Below are 22,354 nucleotides of genomic sequence, written 5' to 3' on the forward strand. Positions count from 1 at the left end.
GATCATAGGATGTATAGAACAGACTTGCCTTGTATTCTATCCCTGGTGGCTGCCATTCACACGCAGAAATTCGACTCATGCTCAATGGTGACGTAAAATATTGCGAATTGAACTCCAGACTCTTTTTTGCCCCGGGAATTGCCAAAGCGGAGTATTTCCAGAGTAGTACTCAGAGTCTCAGACCCTTAACGCGTAAGGAGTACTCCGTAAGAGGACTCGATAAAGCAGCATCTTATGATCTTAGCAGCTCTGCCAGACATTCTGCGGAACGCAATCCCTCCAATCATGTCCTCGGCTTTAGAGATGTGTTATGATCCGTGCAAAGCCAAAGTAGACATCATATACTTGTCACCTCTAGCACTTCGGGAAGTTTACAACAGGGGGTTCCTCGTAAACATCCTTGCTGCGCCGGTCGCAATCGTGTTGCTATTTGACCAGTCCCTTGTTTCTGCTTGAAGGGAATTGAGAAATTCGCTTCATGTTTAAGCTCCATAGTCCCTTCAGGATTAGCAAAAGCGCCTACATCGTAAAGGAAGGAAGAGGGATACAGAACAATGGGAGTAATGCAACAAGTGAGTGGCAGCATCACTCTCGACTCTTCTCGGGTAACTCCCCATGCGTACTCTCTTGTCTCCCGAAACAGAAGAGCACGATACTTGTGTCCAGCTCGAGTCTGCGCCGATGCCAACTTGTCGAGCATTCCTGGACTAGTCGGGGAATGTTTGAAGAGGGCTGACCGTCCTAGCAGCGCCGACGGCTTGATATTTCCGTCTCGCTTTCTCTTTTCAAGGTCTCGTTCGCGTCGTTTGGGATTTCCGTGCGTTGTTCGTTGGTGCGTGCATGTAGTTGTTCCTGCCGTGGGCCTTTGACTTTAGGTGGAGCTTGACAGACGCAGATTTTATCGGGATGTTACTTTGGGTCCATCTCAATGATGCTTTGATTTGACCGTCGGCACGTTCGTTGTCAAGGTGTCCGTGGAACGAAGTCAGAGAGAGAAAATAAGATTCGCGCTGCAATGAATAAGACTCTGGCAGATTGGTGATGAGTGATGGACCAGACAGAGCTGCAACATCTGTAGAAATATGGAAGATTTGCACCATTTGCAACACGCAATCTACAACAGCCACAGCCAACGAGCAGGTATATGGATTCATTGATTTCCCCGCAGTGCAGGTCCATCATGCCGAGCAAATCTACTGCATTTCGAAACTATAGGGATTCAAGGCACTCTCTAGGGCATAAGTAAAGCACATATGACTGGCCGTCTATCTCATACATTCATAGCAAATGCACTCCTTCATAAAGGTACCACAGTCGAGGGAAGAGATGACTGGGTGAGTAAGGGTGCGTATACTCAGCAGACATGCCTAAGCGCTAGTGATGCAAAACCAGCGATCAGCTCTGAGTAGAAAGAAAGGACTAGCGTGCGGTCTAATCCATCTCAAAGAAGTCGCCTGCCACAGGAGCTGTAGCCGCAATGCTTCCATTGGCATGCCCGAAGTCCAGCTTCATGAGAAGTTGATCGACCCCAGCTGTCTTTCGCGGCAAGTATTGGCAAAATTGAGAGCTCATACCGCTGCCATCCTGTCTGTCGGCGAGCATGGTTGCGCGAGCATGCTTTACAAGGTCGAACATCTTTCGTCCCTCTCCCGATCGACTGTCGTCGATGTCTCTCAGGCAAGCGATGACGTCCCTGATTCCCCCTTCGACCTCCATCCGTGTAGTCCTTAAGGCTTCCAATAATTCTGTCTCCTCCTTGGGGTAGTCCGCCAAGGCGTCTACCACACCTTCATCTGTTTCCAAGTCCATATTTCTCTGGACACTTTCTAGGCGAATAACTAGTGCGATAAAATGGTCAATCACACTAAGCAAGGATCGAAGGGCCTTTTTAAATGGTTTATCAGTCAAAAACAGTGACTGAACTAGTGAAAATAGATAGCGACGATGGGCGACTGTCAGAGTTTCGGGATCAAGTCGTTGCGGCGCAGCCTGACTCGAGCGATCGATATCAACGCTGCCTTTAATTGGACTGTCGCTATGCCTGCTCTTCAGAGATGCAGACGTTCCAGGTCGAGAACCTGTCGAGGGCGTAACAGTACCCAGCCCACCTTGGATCCACTCACGAAAGTGCTGCCAGCAGCCATTAATAACTTCACCCTGGAAAAAACTACCAATTTCTGATAAGACAAAGAGTGAAGCACTGCTCGTTGCCCAGATTGGTCTCATTTGGCTAAGCCGGGTATTGTCTCTCTGCCTTCCCAGCTTAAGCTTACTCTGTCCAAACGAAGTATTGCTTCGGGGTGGGCCCCATGGAGAAGGGTAACTTTTTCGGAGAAAAGAGTGCTTCCAGAGATCACTAATTCGTATTTGCGCACGTCGAATGCCCAAAAGATATGAATGGATCTTTGAGTAAACAGCGATGTCGGACGTCGATAGAAATAGGTCAAGGGGCGCACGTACTTCTACTGAGAGAGAGCTTCGAGCCGGAAAAAGAAGGTCCTCAAATGAGACGTCTGAAATTTCCGCTACTAAATCAGTTCCAATTTCGTCCGAGTGCGGTGCAACCGTGTGTCCACTAGTAGTGGCAGTAATGGATAAGCGAACAAGGTCTCGGGCAAGATCAAGAGACTCATCCACAGGGTCTTCCTCATTTTGTAGAGAATAAAGCTCGGCCCATGTGTTTGTCAAAGCATGTGTTATATCACCCTCTTTGACGACAAGTCCATCTAGCTCCGTTTGCGCTCTGACCCTGCCAGCGAGAAGCTCGGGTCTTCGATGGCGCTCAAGCAGTCTGGCATCGGCATGAGACACAAGCGCAGTAGCAAATTCACCGCGTCCCAATAGAAGAAAATCATGCAGCACAGAAAGAATCTCGAGGATCTTGGGTAACGGCAGTAGCTTCGAAAGTACACTCTGTGACAAAGACAAGCGGATAGAATCTATCGCGTTCGATAGTTTTGGGGCTGATATTGGCGATGCCAACGAGGCGAGGTGCGCAATATGCTCGCCCTGAAGAGTGACTGGCGGTGCCGGGGAACCAGACGATTCTGCTGTAGCACCTTTCCGCTTCGCCCTGATGTGATTTAAAGTCTTCCCAATGAATAAGATTGATGACGCTGTGTGCAATGAAACAAACTTTGGAAGCAGGCTTGTCTGCATCATAAAGTTTGCAATGGAGGACGAATCATCAATTTGGCTCGAATTATCCTCCTGAATGAAGAAGTCATCCTTCCCGAAGACGGGGAGATTTCCATACAGTAGCCACGTCGATACCTGCCTCATCCAAGCAGTTTCGGCCACAGTGATCAGGTGCAACGCGATTTCTTCGAGGTCAAGATAGCCGGTTTGGGATTCTGTTCGAAGGTAATCAATCAGGGCCGGGCCTGTACAACCATGCGTACTACTAGTCCTGTTTTTGGGAAGAATGAATCGGACAACCTCCCAAAGCCATTCTAATCGCCTTGTCCAGGGCGAAAACTCCCCAACGATCGTTGACAATGGTACGATGCCATAACCGCCAACATATGCACTATCCTCGGCCAAGATTGCCTTCTCGACTTCCAGTATCTTCCTCTGAAAACCTCCTAAATGATGTGCGTTTATGGTTGAGGAAACAGCACGGCAGATGATCGAAGGATGTGAAGATGATATAAGAGACGTGTGTTCTCGAAGTCTGGCATGGAGTCGACTCAAACGGGCGAGGGATGTGAGGAGGGCTTTCTCCGGAGGGGACAGTGGAAAAGCATTCTCAGAGACGACATCTTCTTCTGAACTGAAAGCGAAGAGAGGGGACGGTTGGCCTGAGAGTGAGAGTAGGATCTCGTGAAGCATTCTGCCTGGAGCCCACTATCTTAAGGTTAGAGGGAAGTGACCTAAGGAGCTTTGTATATAGAAGCATGACCGACCTGGATGATGAGTTTCTATCTGCTTTGGACTTTCGACGCTGCCAATACAGTAGTCCTCGACCGAGAAGCTCGTAGCGACACATAAAAAAACACAAGAAAGATCAAGTGCGTGTCCTGAAACTGGATTTCACGACGCGTCGGAGACTGATGTGACCGCAGAGACTGTGGAGGAGACAATTCAAGGTCACTCAAGGGATGAGTGCTCGCACCGCTGGATTGAGTCGATTTTTTCTCCAGGCTCATTCAGTATACGCATCATGAACTTATGGCAGCCTGAATCCACCCACGCGGCCGTCATCACCATCACTCTTTCTCTCTTCGCGAAAGGTTCCCGTCCACTGGCAATGCTTCCTTATCCCAGGTCCTCCTCGCGGGGCTGTGGCCAATCACAGCTAAGCAAGCTGCTGAGTCAGCCATCAACAGCTTGTCCCTCTTACGTCGCCAACTGAGAAGAGACACCCATTCTTCTCTCTTTGCTTGGTTCATCCATCGTTCTCTGCTTTGTGAATTCATCATCTACCTTGACTCTTCCAAACTTTTCAAGCCGACAAACTTTTTGCTTCAACCGAAAGCTTTGTACAGTTCCTTCTAGCTGTACTTATCACCTTAAGCGACATTCTAAGCGCTCCCGCATCTCTTTAGTCTGCACCAGGAGTGGTAGACACGAGTCAATACTGCTAGAAAGTCTTGCTCAAACGGCAAGACTTTCACCTATAATCCTTCACAATTCCTTCAGAACTACCTGTTCGTGACGCTGCGAAGCTGGGAAAGCGTAGAGCGTCCTGCGACGAAGCAGCAACTCCGCCTGAGAAGAAGATCATGACGGTATGCTATCCCATCTATGATCACTAGTCTTGTACAGCGCGCAGAAGGTACTAAGTACGTTTGGCTCTAGGACTCCAATATGCAACTTGATAACCCCCAGGAAACAGTGGAGAAGATCAAACATGGAGAGATCGACGAGTCTTTGTACAGTCGTCAACTGTATGTTGATACCGTTCCGTATTAGTGGAATTCTGCGATATTTATCGGTTTATAGGTACGTTCTTGGTCATGAGGCTATGAAGCGTATGGGCTCTTCGAATGTTCTGGTTGTTGGTCTGAAGGGTCTTGGTGTGGAGATCGGTGAGTACAATAGCCGTTTGAGAAGTACGGTCAACAACTGACGACCTCTTCCAGCCAAGAATATTGCCCTTGCCGGTGTCAAGTCCCTCACTCTATACGATCCTGCACCAGTCGCCATCTCCGACCTATCCTCTCAGTTCTTTCTTCAACCACAAGATGTCGGCAAACCAAGGGCCGAGGTAACAGCTCCGAGGGTCGCAGAGCTGAACTCGTACGTGCCTGTTACGGTTCATGAGGGTAGTAACCTTGTGGATGATCTCGAGCAACTGAAACGGTATCAGGCGGTGGTTCTCACTACAACCCCTCTGAAGGAACAGCTTGCTATCGCTGACTTCTGCCACAAAAACGGCATCTATATCACCATCACCGACACATTCGGTCTCTTTGGATACATCTTCAATGATTTTGGGAAGAACTTTACCGTTGGAGATGCTACGGGTGAAGAGCCAGTCAGCGGTATCGTTGCCGACATTGCCGAAGACGGCTTAGTTTCTGCATTGGACGAGACTCGCCATGGCCTCGAAGACGGAGATTTTGTGACATTTACTGAAGTCAAGGGTATGGAAGGTCTGAACAATTGCGACCCACGAAAGATCGCTGTCAAAGGCCCTTACACATTCTCGATTGGGGACGTCTCGGGCCTAGGCACCTATCAAGGCGGTGGTATCTTCACGCAGGTCAAGATGCCTAAGTTCGTCGACTTTGAGTCATTCAGCGAACAGCTCAAGAAGCCTGAGCTCATGGTCTCTGACTTTGCCAAGTTCGACCGGCCACAACAGCTACATATCGGAGTTCAAGCGCTTCACAAATTCGCCGAGGCTCATGATGGTCAATTCCCTCGCCCCCACAATGACAGTGATGCCCAGGAAGTGATTAAGATTGCGAATGATCTTGCATCAAGCCAAGAGGAGAAGGTGGAATTGGACGAGAAAATTATTAGAGAGCTGAGCTACCAGGCTCGCGGAGATCTCAACCCCTTGGCTGCTTTCTTCGGAGGTGTTGCGGCCCAGGAAGTTCTGAAGGCCGTCTCCGGAAAATTCAATCCTATCCATCAATGGCTCTACCTCGACTCGTTGGAGTCACTGCCAACATCTGTCACCCGTTCCGAAGAGAGCTGTAAGCCACTTGGCACTCGCTACGACGGGCAAATAGCCGTCTTCGGCAAGGAATTTCAAGACAAGATCGCCAATCTCACGCAGTTCCTTGTTGGGGCGGGAGCTATTGGATGCGAGACTTTGAAGAACTGGGCCATGATGGGCCTTGGAACTGGTCCCAAGGGCAAGATCTTCGTCACTGACATGGATCAAATCGAAAGGAGCAACCTCAACAGACAATTTCTGTTCCGTTCTAAAGACGTTGGTAAGCTCAAGAGTGAATGCGCTTCTGCTGCGGTACAGGCGATGAACCCCGACCTGAACGGTAAAATCGTGACACTTCGAGACCGGGTTGGGCCCGACACCGAACACATTTTCAACGAAAAATTCTGGGAAGCTCTGGATGGTGTGACCAACGCCCTGGACAACGTTGACGCAAGAACTTACGTTGATCGTCGCTGTGTTTTCTTCCGAAAACCTCTTCTTGAGAGCGGTACCCTTGGCACAAAGGGCAACACTCAGGTCATTCTGCCCCATATCACCGAGTCCTACTCGAGCTCTCAGGATCCTCCAGAAAAGTCGTTCCCAATGTGCACATTGAAGAGCTTCCCCAACCGAATTGAACACACAATTGCCTGGGCACGGGATCTCTTCCAGACTTTCTTTGTCGGACCCCCTGAGGCTGTGAACATGTATCTGTCCCAGCCAAATTACATCGAGCAGACGCTCAAGCAGGCTGGAAATGAGAAGCAGACTTTGGAGCACCTGCGGGACTTCTTGGTAACCAACAAGCCAGCTTCCTTTGATGATTGCATTGTCTGGGCTCGCCATCAGTTTGAGGCTCAGTATAACAATGCAATTCAACAGCTTCTTTACAACTTCCCTCGGGACTCTAAGACCTCTACTGGTCAGCCTTTCTGGTCTGGGCCGAAGCGTGCCCCAACACCCCTCAAGTTCGATAGCTCGAACCCAACTCACCTTGCATTCATCGTTGCCGGCGCAAATCTCCATGCATTTAACTATGGAATCAAGAACCCCGGCGTAGACAAAGAGTACTACAGAAAGATTGTGGACAACATGATCATTCCTGAATTTACACCAAGCTCCGGCGTCAAGATTCAGGCCGATGAGAATGAGCCCGACCCGAATGCTCAACAATCTGGATCATCCCTTGATGACGGTCAAGAGATTGAGCGCCTCGTTGAGTCTCTACCCTCGCCCGAATCCCTCTCCGGATTCCGCTTGAACCCCGTTGAATTTGAGAAGGATGACGATACAAACCATCACATCGACTTCATCACCGCCGCTAGCAACCTCCGCGCGGACAACTATGAAATTCCCCAGGCCGACCGCCACAAAACCAAGTTCATTGCCGGTAAGATCATTCCGGCCATTGCCACAACCACCGCATTGGTGACAGGCTTGGTTGCCCTGGAGCTGTACAAGATCATCGACGGAAAGGATGATATCGAGCAATACAAGAACGGCTTCGTGAACCTCGCTCTCCCGTTCTTTGGCTTCAGTGAGCCAATCGCCAGTCCAAAGGGCAAGTACATGGGCAAGCAAGGTGAGGTGACCATTGATCGACTCTGGGACCGTTTCGAAATCGACGACATTCCTCTACAAGACTTCCTCAAACACTTCTCGGACCTGGGCTTGGAGATTAGCATGGTCAGCTCGGGAGTCAGTCTGCTGTATGCCAGTTTTTACGGCCCATCTAAGGTCAAAGACCGACTTCCTATGAAGTATGTATCACCCTTTACACATCGCTTTCAGCTGTCGACTAATATTATTTGCCTAGGATGAGCAAGCTCGTGGAGCATATTAGCAAGAAGCCTGTCCCAGAACATCAGAAGAACATCATCTTCGAGGTGACTGCAGAGGATCAAAATGAGGAGGATGTTGAAATTCCCTACGTTATGGTGAAACTCCAGAAGTAGATGGAATACCTGTGCAGAAATCGATATGCGGCATGACAGCATTCTGTCACCAGTTTAGAAACAAAGATATGCATTTCGTTGTCATCAATAGATGAGTGATAATTCTGACTTGCGTTTACATAGTAGTAGTGGTAGAGATGAGGGTGCCCCTGTAAGCAGTTCTGTCCGTGAAGCTTTGTCAGAGTTTATGTGATCCACCCGTAAGCACTCAGTAAGCAAACGTCATTGCACCCCGCACCACAACTCGGTGATCGAGATAGCAAACCATTATCTATTAAAGGCGTCATTCCCTCTCTTTGATTACTCCGAAAGCCTCAGCAATATCTCATGCTTGCTGCGCTCCCTCGAACCCAGCTGGTCTCGCGACATATCTCGAGGTCCATAACAACTGCCTGTTTTCGCAATTCCTCCTCAGCTTACGGAAGCTCCATTATCCTCAGACAACCTCTCTTCCCAATCCGCAACATGGCTGTAAGCTCTCGAGTCTCATTCAAATGTCTCAAAAGGCTTTTAATTGACCTATGCTCCTTCCCAAATAGACAGGCAATAGAGACAAAATTACCGATTGGGTGAACCCCAACGACAAGTCGGGCGAATTCAAGCGGCAGCAATCGGTTTTCCGCAACTTCATCTCCAGGGAGCCTGGCGCTCAATTTCCTCCGGAGAAAGATCGCTATCATCTTTATGTCTCATATGCCTGTCCTTGGGGTGCGCTTTCTCTTGAAGACGTCTTCGGTGCTCAAGAGTAAGCCACAATAGCTAACACCCTTCTCATGACGTAGCACACCGGACATTGATCACACGGAAGCTCAAGGGTCTCGAGGATATCATCTCGTTCACATCAGTCCATTGGCATTTGGGCGAAAAGGGTACGCACTTTCGGGATCGAACCCGCTAAAGAAAGAAGCTAATATTTCCTGCTGGAAAGGCTGGCGCTTCGTAACGGCCGACGAGAAGCTTCCAGGAGAGAATGTTACCGCAGACCCGTGGCATCCCGATTTCACGCATCTGCGTGACATATACTTCTCCAATAACCCTGATTATACCGGAAGATTCACTGTTCCAGTGCTATATGATAAAAAGACGCAACGAATCGTGAGCAATGAGGTACGTACATCTCCTCTCTATCCCCTGTCGCCGGAATCCTTACTGATCTCAACGTTTGAACAGAGCGCTGAGATCATTCGCATGTTCTATTACGAATTCGATGATCTCCTTCCCGAAAAGTACAAGAACGTCGACCTGTACCCTCCTGCTCTCCGAAGCGAGATCGACGCCACCAACGACTGGACCTACAACGACGTCAACAACGGCGTCTACAAGTCCGGTTTCGCAACGACACAAGAAGCCTACGAAAAGGCCGTGACGACCCTCTTCTCCTCCCTCGACAGGATCGAGGCCCATCTCTCAAAGGACCCCAACTCCCCGTACTTCTTCGGCTCATCCCTCACCGAGATCGATATCCGACTCTTCACGACTATCATCCGCTTTGACCCCGTCTACGTGCAGCACTTCAAGTGTAACATCCGTGATATTCGCTCCGGGTACCCGGCCATTCATCGTTGGGTGCGTCGCCTTTACTGGGATATCCCCGCGTTCCGGGAGACGACGGATTTTGAGCACATTAAGAAACACTATACGAAGAGTCATAAGCAGATCAATCAGTTTGCTATTACTCCTGTCGGACCGATTCCGGATATTCTTCCTAAGGAGGAAGAGGTGAGAGCGGTTGCCGCACAACAGTAAATGAAGGATCTACTGCTATATTGATTTGGACAATCGTATGGAAAACGCACGCGTCACAGCACAGTCCAACGGTAAAAAAAAAAAAAACTCGAGTCTGTTTGACAGATGGATCTATTTCTGTTGTTATCTGAGTCAGAAGTGGACGCTGTGAAGCATGAGATGTAGATACATGGTTCCAGATTCTTTCAGCAGGATCCACAGGTTTCCTTTGGTATACAAGAATGAAGAAAGAGAATGTAACAAGTATGGACAAACGCCACCATATGCATTACCACACGACGCCCTGCCATGCTAAGGGTGGTGCTATGCAAAACCGTCCCCAATAAATGACCATCAGCGGTGGACCATGAGTCGCATCGAGATGTCAGTGGCACAAAATATAAGCTCAGAAACAACAAGGAGTTCGAATGGTTAGATGCGATAAAAGCCGATAAACGGAGAAAGCAAGCAAAAAGCTCAGAAAGCGGACTGAATCTGCTAATCCCAACCGAGAGAAACGGCTTGTCACATATGGCGACCTGGCTTTATGGGTATCTTGACAAAATATTCTAAAAATCGAAGAAGTGAAGAAATTAGAAGGGATAGCGAGAGGAGAAGGCACGATTGTTCGGACTGGTGCTCTGAGGTGTTATTTTAGTCCAAGCATTCGTTTCGAGTTCTCATATACAACGTAGCTGATCGACACGGCGGGTGCTACTTTGAGAAGATTTGGCGTAAGTCCTTTGTAAAAGCCACGGGGGCCTTCAGATTGGAGCGTTTTTCGCGCAACATCAGCAATACCGGTGTATGTGGTGGGGTGAAGGACAGTGCCTTGGGCCTGTAGTCTGGTACGAAGAACATTCAGTGGGTAGACAACGGAAGCGCTGAACCCGCCGCTCAGAGCACCGATTGCTCCTGTGGTGAAGTTGTTAAGGGGAACATCATCTTCATGGCAGTGGTTAATCCGGGCTTGCCGTGCAAGGAGAGCGCGTTTCAGATATTCGAAGGTTGACAGATCGATGGCGGCGTAAGGAAACATGCCAACGAGGCCTAACGGCAAACCACGGAAAAAGCCCAGGAGGCCTGCTTTGTTCCACACTTTTCGAGCAGTAGCTGCGATGAGTTGATTGCCTTTCAAGCCACCCTCAACGGTGTCACATTGCATTCGGCTAAGAGGGGTCAGTTAGCTTTAGGAATGATATCTGACTGAACAACCAGGACTTACAACTTGAGGGTATCAAGAGGATAGACGAAGCATCTACATTGCTGTCAGATAATACTGGTTTGCGGAGAAATCTCGCGTCACATACTGGGCCACCATTCCACCGAAACCACCGGACAAGAATTGCGACGTAGGCTTGAGTCGTTTGGGATCGTGATGTCCTTCAAGACGGGCGAATGCACGTTTTGCAGACTATTCATCACATCATCAATTGCTGACCAAAACCCGCCTTAGTGGACAATCATGTCATACCTCATAGGCTCCGAATTTGATGGCTGATTCGGGCATAACTTTAACGACATTTAAGCCGTTGCCTTCTGGACGTCAGTAGATTCCATGACACTATAATCATTCAACATACCTGCAAACAAGCTCCGTATTCCCCCAGCACGCCATAACTCCTTTACCGCACCGACAAGTGTTCTGGAAGCACAACCAGCTGCCTTCAATGGAGCACCATCCTTCGCCACCTGAGCAGCACTTTTCTTCGCGCCAGTCTGAGCGATAAGATAGACTTTAAGTCGATCTAAAGGCGCGGTGGCTGTTCTTGATACGGCGCCTGCGATCCCGCCCGCAAGAAAATAACCTAATTGAGGAGTGTTCTCGGTCAACTTCTGTTCATAATATCGGAAGGACATCCACATGGCGACAGTCCTGGGTATGGGCAGCCACTCCAACTCGAAGTCATCGTCTAAAGGGAGAGAACCATGCTCTAGTGCGGCGCCCAACAATAACGTTCCGCCGGCTTCGGCGTAAGCTGATGGAACCAAGGCTGTCAAAAGGTGCACAGGGAAAATATTGTACAAAATGTCTTGAATGGCCAAAATATAATGTTTAAGAAACGAGTGGTCTGTACCTAAACCCTGCAGATCATTGATGTGGACATCTCCTTCCGGGTTTAGATTGCCCGTGGCCGTATAATATGACAAGACAGCGTGCAGATCGGACGGCGAATGTGCGGGAAGAAATAGAAGAAAGTCCCTAGGGTTGTATGGTCAGTCATCACTGGCAACTTCATCTGACCCTTCATGCACATACCTCCACTCTGGATACGAAATGACACCATCCTTGTTTGAGTCAACATCCTCAAAGAAGGCGTCTAGTTTAGCGCTAGACAACGTGATCCCAGAATGGGAAAAGGCAGCCCTCAGTTCGTTCTTGTCTATCACTCCATTCTGGTTGCGATCGATGCTCTGGAAGAGTCGCCATAGCCCGTGCTCAGTATGGTCGACGAAGGCTCGAAATTCTGATCATCATTAGGCGGGTAAAAAATACTGGCATTAAGCCAGTTTCCAAAATAGGAGAGAAAAAAGCTCCTGATAAAGTCCATATGATCTTACCAGAGTAGTCTATGTATCCATCGCCGTTGGTGTCGACCGTCTGCAAGATATTCCGTAGCATGTCATCCGCATTTTTCAGAGCTGTCAAAAATTGCGATAGCCCAGGTCAGCAGCTGCTCAAGGCGCACGGGATCCAGTCAGGGAGTATGCTCACGATGGTCGATCCTCTTGAACCCCTTCTTTAAGCCGTTGAAATCGAGTTGACCTTGTTTCTGGACATCCAGGCTTTCCCAGAGTTTTGCAACTCTTTGGTCACGTTCATCTTTCGACTCGCCGATTGCCATGTTCGATGTTTATCGACTATAGCCGAGGACCCGTCATTATTTTCAGAGAGGTCACAGGAATTTAAGGTCGGAGTTCTCCCTGTGACGGCAGGGGTTTGTAGATTTTCGCAATGACTGGTGCATCGAATCCGTGGGTATTGCAAATATGAAGAAAAAGGCTATATGCTGTGCATTATTATTGAAGCAGTTAATGAGATCAAGCCCGAAACTACCTTCCTCGCCATGAGAAATCCAGCCGCGATGATTTGCTTTCCTTACGACATCCACCGGAAGAAAAGCAGGTTCCGACCCGGTTCACGGGACCAGAGGGCCCAACCCTACTAGTCCCCTTTGGGAAAGCTTTCACCCCCGGGCAGGTTACATGTCCGAACAACATCTTAGTGATGATGGACTGCAGGCGAGATCTTTCGTCGTCTGATATAACTAGAATCGCTCTTTGTATACTTGAGTTCAAGTGATTCTGAAAGACACCTTTATCCGTGCTTTTCCACTGTATCAAGTTGAGTCATACGGTGCTCCGATTCCGAGGGATATGCCGGTATCTCTAGTGCCATCATGATGAATTCTTCGACCTGAAGAAACAAGGCAATATTCAGGTGCTTGACCACAAATCCGGAAATGGCGGCCAATTATTGGGCGTCGACCCAGCGTCGGCATTGGCTGTTTACAAGAGAAAAATTGGCGGAGATTCGGGAAATCTTTCGAGAAAGAGATAAAGTTGCTCATTCTCAGTTCCCTCTACCGGACCAGAGACTACTCAATATCTATTTCAGTCAGCGTAAGCGAGAGCCAGATATGTATCTTGAGAAGAGGATCGGGCTGATTACAAGCAGAACTTATAAAGCTTGGAAAGCGAATGTCAACTAGGCAGCAAGCACTTGCGACTGCTCAGGTGTATATCAAGCGATTCTATACAAAGAATGAGATCAGACACACAAACCCTTACCTTGTTCTTACGACTGCTTTCTATCTCGCCTGCAAAATGGAAGAGTGTCCGCAACATATCCGTTTTGTTGTCGGTGAAGCCCGAAGCCTCTGGCCAGGTATAGCATCCGATACGTGTTTAGTATACCATCGCTAACAGATGGCAGAATTCATCACTCCGGATGTTTCCAAACTTGGCGAATGTGAATTCTCCCTGATATCAGAGATGAACTCGCAACTCATTGTGCACCATCCGTATCGAACATTATCAGAGCTTCAGCCCGAGCTGTCACTCACTTCGGATGAGGTCGCCCTTGCATGGTCTGTGATCAATGATCATTACCTGACCGACCTACCTCTCCTATACGCTCCTCATGTCATTGCAGTCATGGCGATTATTGTCGCAATTGTCTTCAAGCCGAGTTCGGGAAACTTTCACGGGTCTGCAGCCCCCGTCCTCGCCGGCGCAATGAGGGATGGTGGAATGAACGTGCTAGCCGCATTAGGAGACCGAACTGGTTCTGGGCCTCCTCCCAAACTTCAGAAACTCATCAGCTGGCTTGCTGAGAGTGAAGTCGATATCAAAGCTGTCATTGAGTGCACCCAGGAATTGGTGTCGCTGTATGAAGTTTGGGAGCAGTACAGCGAGAAGACTTGCAAGGAGCTACTTGGACGGATGGTCAAAACCAAAAATCTGGACAAATGACATTGATTTGCACTTGATCTTAGTTGCACGGGCATTAGAACGGCGTTCAGGGTCTTCACTTGCTGGCATTCGCATGTTCTAGCATATACGACCACAGGGTGTGGAGGGTGTCTACCCTGCTAGCTTGCAGTATCTTTCTTAAAGGAGTTGGATGAGTTACTTTTTGTTCTTTCTCACTGCAAAATGCTGACTGCCGAGTTTCCTCTATTCCCACAACTCCCTGCAGGAGTTGACCGCTTTATTTGGCGTCAGTGCCTACTCTTCCGGGTAGTCGAAGTGATTGGCCTAGTTGGCTGATCAAGAGCAACTGCTAGCAGAAGTAGACCATGTGTCACAATAGCTGCTGGCCAGTGATCTGCCATCAGGGAGCATTCATTCGTTCAGAAGGTCCTTGGTGAGATGCCGCGCTTTCAGGCCTTAGTCATGTTCCGTCACTAATCATGACTGTCATATTCCCGAGCTGAGAACGTCCCGGAAGGCAGTGAGATGTGTGAATCTGCCGTTGGGGAGTCCGTGAGAATATTCGCTTTGAGTTGAACACATTTTTGCGGTCCCTTCTACAGCACTAGAAGCGTCGGCCGTGCAACTCCAGAAATACTATGTTTTGCAGGTATCTTGAATCAGTGTAACTGCTCTGTTAGCGTAAGAATAGTGGTGACCAAGTACAGGCCGCATTTTAAGACTGACAGAACCGATTTGATGCATCTGTCAATTGGATATCCACCACGAAAAGCGAAATGGATGGCACTGGGTTGTGATGAAAGAGTTGGATACCTCGCACTGTGTCACCTTAAATCGGCTCGAGTACTTTCAAGAAAAGTCGCGATTATTGATCATAAGGAATATGCAGTACATGCAGGATAGCAAACAAGGTTTGAACCTTGTGAGGGGTAACTCTTTCATCCTGTCTTGGTGCCCCTCATATTCAATAATAAGGAGTCTTCTGAAGACTGAAAACCCATGATAGGACTCAGAATCATAAAATGATAAAAGAGGCGGTGAGATGACCTTTCGGAAGACTTTGAGAGTGTAGTTATGCCGGGCCAAGTCCATAAACTTAGAACATGGGCTCATGTTTTGAAATCATGTTAACAGCCCATGCATCATGCAGGAGGGAACCTTTTGCACCTATCACCAATGGGATTAGTGCCCAACCATGCACCCAGGAGAAACAAGAAGAAATGCATCCTAATCCCCAGGAGTCCATGTGCAGTAGTGCAAGGAGAGAAGGACTGTGTGGTCCGATGGTATGCATCCTTGATCCACTGTAAGCAGATATGCCGCTGTGAAGTGCTTCGTTAGCCGCCATTAAATGATGTGTTTCTCTTTTTACCACATTCATCATGCTTCTACGCGTTTCTGCTCGAAGAAGCGATCATCTGTACTCCAGTTAAGATAACTCTATAGAGTATCCAAGAATAGGCATCAAATTCACTCTGGCACCCTGTACAATGTGCGGAGTACTTTTGCGAGGATCCTCTTCGTATTCTGATATCGGTTATCAAAAAGAGATAGGAGGGCCAGCATGGTTCGAAAACTGGGTCGATTGTACGATTCATGAATCAGTACTTATCAATGATTGATCGACTCCAGCGGCAATTCGATTCTGGAACAAATGTGGTACTTTAAGCTCGTAAGAGCTGTGTTCAGTCTACTTACACAGTAAGGTACCTCGTCAAGACTTCTCAATCATACAAGGAAATCTCAAATTGGGGTCGGAGGGTTGACCTCTGGATCTCTGGCGATCGATATCAGTATGCATGCTACATACCTTAGGTTCTTGCAGACATTGTTATTGTTGACCAGATATCCAACCAAGCCTAAGGCTACCCAGGACCAGATGGCACGGTTCAAGAGAAAGGCATGGTGAGGTACCTTGCCGAGAGTGACGACGAACAGATCAAAGCACAAAGGGTGAGTGGAGTGCATTACCCGCAGATTCGAGGGGGAATTTTGGCGCTTGGTGCTGGCTGCTGCTTTCCAAGTTGCAACGCATGCCTGTCTGTCTTCGGAAGTGGACCCCATACCAGTGCCTTACGGTCCTTACCTTACATTCTCTCTCCTTTCTTTGCTTGTCCAACAATAGAGAGGTAATAATACTAGATAGATGTCAATAACAGTCTTGAGGGATCTGAAACTTGAAACTACATAGTACATCCCCCAGCGCAACCCATGTGCAGGTACTGGCTGACATGACATAAATCTACATGAGGAAAATACCTATTCATAGTCGTCGTTGTGCTTCCCTATTTTAAGTCCATGTTTTTGGTGAACAACAGTCGCTAGCAGCCCTGGACATACTACATACATTATTGATGCTCATACGGCCATACCTACAGTCTTACAGACACCAAACTGGAAGCATAGTGGAAAATAAAGGCAGAATAACATCAGTCTCTTCATCTTTGCCGTTCACAGCTGTATCCTTGAGTACGGAGTAATATCGCCTCAGGATTGCCAGCTAAGCTCAATCGAGCAAGCCTAGATTTCAGTGCAGAGACGAGGAGATAAATTTGCCAGAAGAAGATTAGAATGTAATTTAAAAGACGTCACTCTGGGCCACTTACTAACCACTTTGAGTAAGATTAGTGCAATACTATTGGCTTTTATTCAAAGTGGCTGTTCCTTCTCCACTTCCAGCTCCTTTAAATGGCTATCATTGGCTTCCTAGTCCACGTCTTGCCACTCAGATGCCGCGGACGGACTTCTGGTTGGATTTACCCTCCCCTAAGACTGCTGCGTGACCTTGTTAGTGCCGAAAGTGAAACGGAGGTATTACCATACAATCCCTCGTCAGGACCGATTTGACTATTACATACTTGGTTGAATGTATGGTAAACTTTGTACTGATCTGGTACTGCCTTTGCAAGGGCTCCACCAGCTTCTAAGGATTGAGGACTCACCTCACTCAGCCCCAGCAAAACAACTGCAAGCCCCTCCTGGCCTGTTGCCTCCGTCCGCTCCGATCATCGTTTTCCTTTTCTTCGCTCCGGGTCCTTCTTTTCTACCTACTTCTTGTCCCGCCATCGATTCATGATTCCCCATCCCACAACCAACTAAAACGCAAATTTGACCCGACCTTTCGCTCTCACTCCCAAGCTTCCTCTCTTCTTCCAGTTCTATCATTACTACGATCCCCTTTGTATCTTTGTCTTATATACTTGCATTTCAGCTGACTTCTCCCGTCTATACCCTTTTCTTTCGCCTTTGAAAACGTTCTTGTTATCCTCAGGTATCGAGTTCTGCTGGTTCTTTGAATTCGCCTCGAAAACCTGAGACAGTGACATTAACATACATCTGTCTCCTCTATTCGCCACCACAAATTACATCAAAATGTCTACCTTTTTCTACGGCCATCAGCAGCAGCATCAGCAGCAGCACCCTCATCAGGGTGCTACTAGCCACATGCCATCATCGAACAACCATCATAACGGCCGCTCCCGTAGAGGGCCCAAGATGGCATCTCAGAATGCTCAACGTCAATTTCGTGGTGTGAAGAGTATGAGGGAACTTGCCGAAGCCCCTGCTGTGACTGCCTTCCGCGCACGGTTTGAAGCTGGACGGTCTTTCGACCTGGACGACGACCTGGAGTTCTGTCCGGGTCTCCTCACAGAGGACGATGTATGTTATCACAGCCCGGTTCTCGGACCCCCCGTACCCTCAGACATTGGCCGAGCGCCTAGGCCCCCTTCAACCAGCTAGAGTCGAGGCATTTTATTAACACCCGAAATCACAGCTGCATTCAATTCACTCTGCTTCCTCGGATCGGTCGTCTCTCTCCAGCGGCTCTCCCGACTCGTCTCCTCTTCAGCATCAGATTCAACCTGTTCAGCAGGTCACACCATCCATCTCCTTGTCTCCCGCATCTACCAATTCGTTTGTGCATTCAGGAGTTACCAGTAATCTTAATATGAGCTTCCAACAGCCGTCGGCGGTCCGCACTCGCAAAGTCATTCCCATCGTCAACCCTAATACCGGAATGACATTGACCAGCCCACCTACGTCGATTTCGCCTGGTGCGATGCAGAATGCTCAGCGGCGGTGGTGAGGCTTGCCATCTGCCAGGTCGCCATGTCAGTGACAGAGACCTCCGTTCATAGCATGTTTTCTCTTCTGCTGTCTCAGCTTCTGCATCATCGGGTTTCCCTAACCGTGGGTCATAATTCTTCTGGTACTTACTTCCATACGGCCATCGCATCTTATCACGACTCAACCGAAGTTTCTTTTACGAGCGCAAGAAACCTAAGAGGATAAACTAGTGTTTTCTGTATATACACTTTTCTCCGATGACGACCTACAGCACTTCTATTAGATTCTCTGCTATGCTTCAACCTATTGCGAGCGACGGCGCCTGCGATTCGACTTCAGTTTTGCATTCTTCTTATCACACACACGATACCTTGTTTTATCTTCCGGTTAGGGAAAAAATGTTCCTTTTGGCCTCGGGTTTGGCCGCGATGATGTATAGAAGCGCGGCTCGGCGCTTTCATGTCTATGGTCCGGAGTTGCTTCTGTTCGGTGTGCTATGGCGACTGTGTCAGATACGTTCAGTTTTCTGCCGATTCATCCTCGGATATCTGCTTATTATTGGGGTTATTGATTTTTGGGTGGGACGGAATTCTCATGCTTCAAAGGGATTAGAAAGGCGGAAACGATATACGTCTGCATTGTTGGGTTGATTTCATGGGTTCTGATTGGGATTTCTGTTGGTGACCTCTATGCTCTCGTCGGGCGCTGTTCCCATATGTCCTTGCAAATGCCTTTTTTTCTTTTTTCTTTTTTCCTTTTTTCCTCTTTTCAACTCCTTTGGATTTTCTCTCTTCTTTCCTGTAAATTGATTGAGAGTCGGAGTCGGGCGGTGCTCGTTGCTCCGCTGCAATTGACCAACTGGCCTAGATGGTCTCTGGCTGGAAAGCCATTGACCATGCCGCACTTTACCTTTCAAGAAAAAAAAAAGTCTCGCTCCGTTGCTGTGTCATTGGTCGGTGCAGCACTTCCTATTCTCTATGCTTCCACGTTGATTCGTTTGGATGTTCTTCTGTCATAACTTCTCCCGGAGAGTACCTTGATTCAAATGTATGATTCTTCTCAAATATCTCTCTTCAGGCTGCCATTCTCACCATCTCTCCTTAAATCGTGTCTTTGCTGCCGGATTCAACGTCAGTCCTATGCATAGTGGTCAAAGCACCATTCATCAAAACTGAGTCATCAGGGTTATTGGTACGGACCCGGTGCAGTGTAGACATCAGGTCACCAGTGTACGGATCGGTAATTGGTGTAGGAAGTTCTAGCAACGGCAGGACATTGTGACGCCCAATTGGGTGTGTTAGGGACAACTAGGTCCAGTTTCGATGATTGTTAAAACTCGACATGGAAATCAGCTGTGAAAAGAACTTGCTCGATGATCATCAGCTAGGAGAAAGCATGGGCAGTTGCCCCTTAAAGCATTGGGTTGGCTAGAAGTTAAGAATGCTTAGATTGTACTGTTGGTTATTCTACAATATATGTGCCTTGAAGCATGGACATGGCATGAAACCCAGTTTCAAGCTTGTGTACATGATGTCATTACACTGGTTACTTCAGGTGCTGCACGTTAGACAGCAGAATATAGGGGATGTTTGAGGATGCAGACCGACAGGATATATTAACGCCGTTATCTGTTTAAGCAGCAAAAGAGCATATCTAAAGATGCACTCTCAACTGATTAGACCACAAGAGACATCTATTTACCCTACCAGAACAGAATCATAGCTATAGATAGAGTGACAGATTATTGCTAATGATGAACTTCTTCCCTTCGTCCATCCTCCCGTTCACTCCAAGATGGCTGGTCGATTGAGTATCCCTGACGTCATCACTGACACCCACACACGAAGATGTGGGCATTTTCGTAGCCCGTATGGAGAAGACCCAGGAGAGCACATAATCTCTGCAGTAGATCATTATCGTAATTATTATCGTCCCGAGGGACCCAGTTAAGCTTGGCCGAGGTGGATGGCATTATTTGGGGGTTGCGTAGCTTGCGCTTTTACTTTAAAAGTCGTCTCGTTTCCCGCTGCTGATGTGTGCTTCACTTTTCTGATTTAGTGACATGCGTCTTTCTTACTAGTATATTTGACACAAGCAGAGTACCTATTTGTCTTCTTCTAGTTCACATTGAAGGTGAGTTAAGAGTCATTGAATGCTGAAGGAGTACTTTTGCCTCCCATCGTCAATTGCGAGCAGCGTCATTGGGATATTACTCGCACCCGCAACTAGACCATATCACTTATAAGCAGCAAAAGTGTACGCTAACAAATCTCTCAAGCAGAATCACCTCCCGCAAATCATCATGTCGTTTCTCACCTCCGTACGTGCATCGGTCAGCCCCCGCGTCGTCATGAGACCAGGCTACACGGCCGTCTCAGCCTTCCACAACTCCGCCGCTCGCCTGGGCTTGAAGGAGTCAGATCGGAGTCAGTTTCATCCTTCTCTACCTGCCCCTTAAGTTGCGAATGACTAATGTGAGAGCGCAGACCGCGATGATCTGGACTCCTTCTACGAGGCTGAGAAGCAAGATCAGTTGAAGAGTACCAAGGAGGGCAAGGCGAAGTGGAAGGGCGAGCTTGCTAGCAACAGTGAGGCATCGGTATGGTTCAATTGATTCCCTTGAAAGTAAGACATCAATTGATAATTGGTACCAGGTCAAGGCGGACCGCGGCGAGCTTGACAGCGACGACAAGGACTTCGAATCACTCCAAAGTCGCACCAAGGATCTGCCAAACAGGAGTGGCCCTGTGAACAAGACTCAATAGATTTCTCCTATCTCGTGATTCGGTTGCAGAAGGCGATCTCGATTTGTGGTGTTGGCGGATTCAGTAATTCATGGGAGTTTGCATGATGTCATGTACATTAAATATGCCATGAATGCAATTGATGAACGTTATCAAATCAAAAGTGAATATCAACGAGAAAGGGAATCAATAAAGTACTAATCAAGGAGCGTAATAAGTTGTATCGATGTAAAACCATTCCATCTAACGCACCTGAGAGACTCGGATACCATGTATGGGGAATTTCACACATTGCGGGGAAGAAGCAGACAGACGCCATGTTCGCCTTAACAACCAGGTCACACAATAGAACTTGCAGGGGGGAAATGAACCATAAGACCATCCGGATATATATGCCAATCGCTCATTTCAAGATAACAATCAGAATGACTAGGATGATAATCAGACCAATGATGGTCATCATACTCCAGTTCTCACCCGCCCTCTTCCTGATCTTATCCAGCCGTTTTCTCGCGCCATCCAATCGTCTCTGGTGCCGGTCGACATCGCCATCCACGCCATCAAGCAGTGCGATGTGCCCTTCCAGCTCGTCGCCAATCTGAATGCTGAGCTGGTGCTGTCGCCCGATTGACTCCCCCAGCCGATCCAACTGTTCATCCTGCTCGCGAAGGGTGTCGGCGTGATGGTCGTAAATCTGCTGATTGGACATGTTGGAGTGGTCCGGACTTGGAGGAGAGGGAGAGTCGCGGTATGGCTGAAAGAGGTTGCGACGATCCATATCAGCCTCTTCCGCTGCGGAATCCATGAACCGGACAGACTTGGAAGGCGGATGCTGTGGAATCGGCTGTTTCAAGTCGGGAGACGACTTTTTGACGTTACTGAAATCCGAGTCCAAGGCCGACTCGTCTTGGCCATGAAACTGAGATGAGAGGTCTCGGTATTGTGATTGCAAATGACTGAGTTGATCTTTAAGATCGGCGGCTCCATCGTCGTTCGCTTCCTCCAGGCGCGACACTTCCGATTCCACCGACTCAATGCCATCCCGTAGAGACTCTAAAGAGCGAGAGATTTCTCCATCCTGACTATTGGGCTCCAGGTTCAGCGAGATCGCTCGTTGTCGCTCCAACAGCGACAATTTGATGTGATCGGCAAGGAGGAATAACTGAGATGGGTTCGTCATCTTGAAACGGCGGTAGCACTCTCGATTCAGGAGAGGTATGTGACAGGTATAACAACCGTGGGAAGCCTGGAAAATGTGACCGGGACACCCAGCGCTGATGAAGCAATAATGCGGAGACGGTCTGAGGCTGAGTACC

The 22,354-nt window shown here is 48.3% G+C and overlaps 8 protein-coding genes across 8 annotated transcripts; 5 read left to right on the forward strand and 3 right to left on the reverse strand.

Annotated features, from left to right (window-relative positions):
* Window positions 1–1,431: 1,431 nt before the first annotated feature.
* On the reverse strand, window positions 1,432–3,831 carry CDV56_103070 (putative gamma-tubulin complex component GCP4; the record flags this gene model as incomplete). Its single annotated transcript, XM_026756689.1, has 1 exon — window positions 1,432–3,831. The coding sequence occupies one exon, from the start codon at window positions 3,829–3,831 to the stop codon at window positions 1,432–1,434; it is 2,400 nt and encodes a 799-aa protein (XP_026611454.1).
* A 331-nt stretch (window positions 3,832–4,162) lies between these two features.
* ubaA (E1 ubiquitin-activating protein ubaA) lies at window positions 4,163–8,064 on the forward strand (the record flags this gene model as incomplete). The annotated part of the gene is made up of 6 exons (XM_026757006.1): window positions 4,163–4,232; window positions 4,642–4,730; window positions 4,801–4,889; window positions 4,945–5,030; window positions 5,085–7,869; window positions 7,926–8,064. 6 exons carry the CDS (start codon window positions 4,163–4,165, stop codon window positions 8,062–8,064), a joined length of 3,258 nt encoding a protein of 1,085 aa, XP_026611455.1.
* A 465-nt stretch (window positions 8,065–8,529) lies between these two features.
* CDV56_103841 (glutathione S-transferase family protein) lies at window positions 8,530–9,810 on the forward strand (the record flags this gene model as incomplete). The annotated part of the gene is made up of 5 exons (XM_026757460.1): window positions 8,530–8,535; window positions 8,604–8,772; window positions 8,847–8,933; window positions 8,993–9,171; window positions 9,235–9,810. The coding sequence occupies 5 exons, from the start codon at window positions 8,530–8,532 to the stop codon at window positions 9,808–9,810; spliced, it is 1,017 nt and encodes a 338-aa protein (XP_026611456.1).
* A 628-nt stretch (window positions 9,811–10,438) lies between these two features.
* Window positions 10,439–12,635, reverse strand: CDV56_104022 (calcium-binding mitochondrial carrier protein; the record flags this gene model as incomplete). Its single annotated transcript, XM_026757641.1, has 8 exons — window positions 10,439–10,958; window positions 11,015–11,047; window positions 11,100–11,203; window positions 11,264–11,325; window positions 11,373–11,992; window positions 12,050–12,257; window positions 12,352–12,432; window positions 12,506–12,635. The coding sequence occupies 8 exons, from the start codon at window positions 12,633–12,635 to the stop codon at window positions 10,439–10,441; spliced, it is 1,758 nt and encodes a 585-aa protein (XP_026611457.1).
* Window positions 12,636–13,253: 618 nt separating this feature from the next.
* On the forward strand, window positions 13,254–14,265 carry ssn8 (cyclin-dependent protein serine/threonine kinase regulator SSN8; the record flags this gene model as incomplete). Its single annotated transcript, XM_026757918.1, has 3 exons — window positions 13,254–13,413; window positions 13,469–13,678; window positions 13,727–14,265. 3 exons carry the CDS (start codon window positions 13,254–13,256, stop codon window positions 14,263–14,265), a joined length of 909 nt encoding a protein of 302 aa, XP_026611458.1.
* Window positions 14,266–17,721: 3,456 nt separating this feature from the next.
* CDV56_104707 (DUF4452 domain-containing protein) lies at window positions 17,722–18,313 on the forward strand (the record flags this gene model as incomplete). The annotated part of the gene is made up of 2 exons (XM_026758326.1): window positions 17,722–17,886; window positions 18,002–18,313. 2 exons carry the CDS (start codon window positions 17,722–17,724, stop codon window positions 18,311–18,313), a joined length of 477 nt encoding a protein of 158 aa, XP_026611459.1.
* A 2,283-nt stretch (window positions 18,314–20,596) lies between these two features.
* CDV56_104957 (uncharacterized protein) lies at window positions 20,597–21,059 on the forward strand (the record flags this gene model as incomplete). The annotated part of the gene is made up of 3 exons (XM_026758576.1): window positions 20,597–20,720; window positions 20,781–20,893; window positions 20,949–21,059. 3 exons carry the CDS (start codon window positions 20,597–20,599, stop codon window positions 21,057–21,059), a joined length of 348 nt encoding a protein of 115 aa, XP_026611460.1.
* A 382-nt stretch (window positions 21,060–21,441) lies between these two features.
* Window positions 21,442–22,218, reverse strand: CDV56_105028 (syntaxin family protein; the record flags this gene model as incomplete). The annotated part of the gene is made up of 1 exon (XM_026758647.1): window positions 21,442–22,218. The coding sequence occupies one exon, from the start codon at window positions 22,216–22,218 to the stop codon at window positions 21,442–21,444; it is 777 nt and encodes a 258-aa protein (XP_026611461.1).
* Between the last annotated feature and the right edge of the window lie 136 nt (window positions 22,219–22,354).

Source organism: Aspergillus thermomutatus (genome assembly GCF_002237265.1).
Source record: "Aspergillus thermomutatus strain HMR AF 39 chromosome Unknown NODE_226, whole genome shotgun sequence".
Taxonomy (NCBI): domain Eukaryota; kingdom Fungi; phylum Ascomycota; class Eurotiomycetes; order Eurotiales; family Aspergillaceae; genus Aspergillus; species Aspergillus thermomutatus.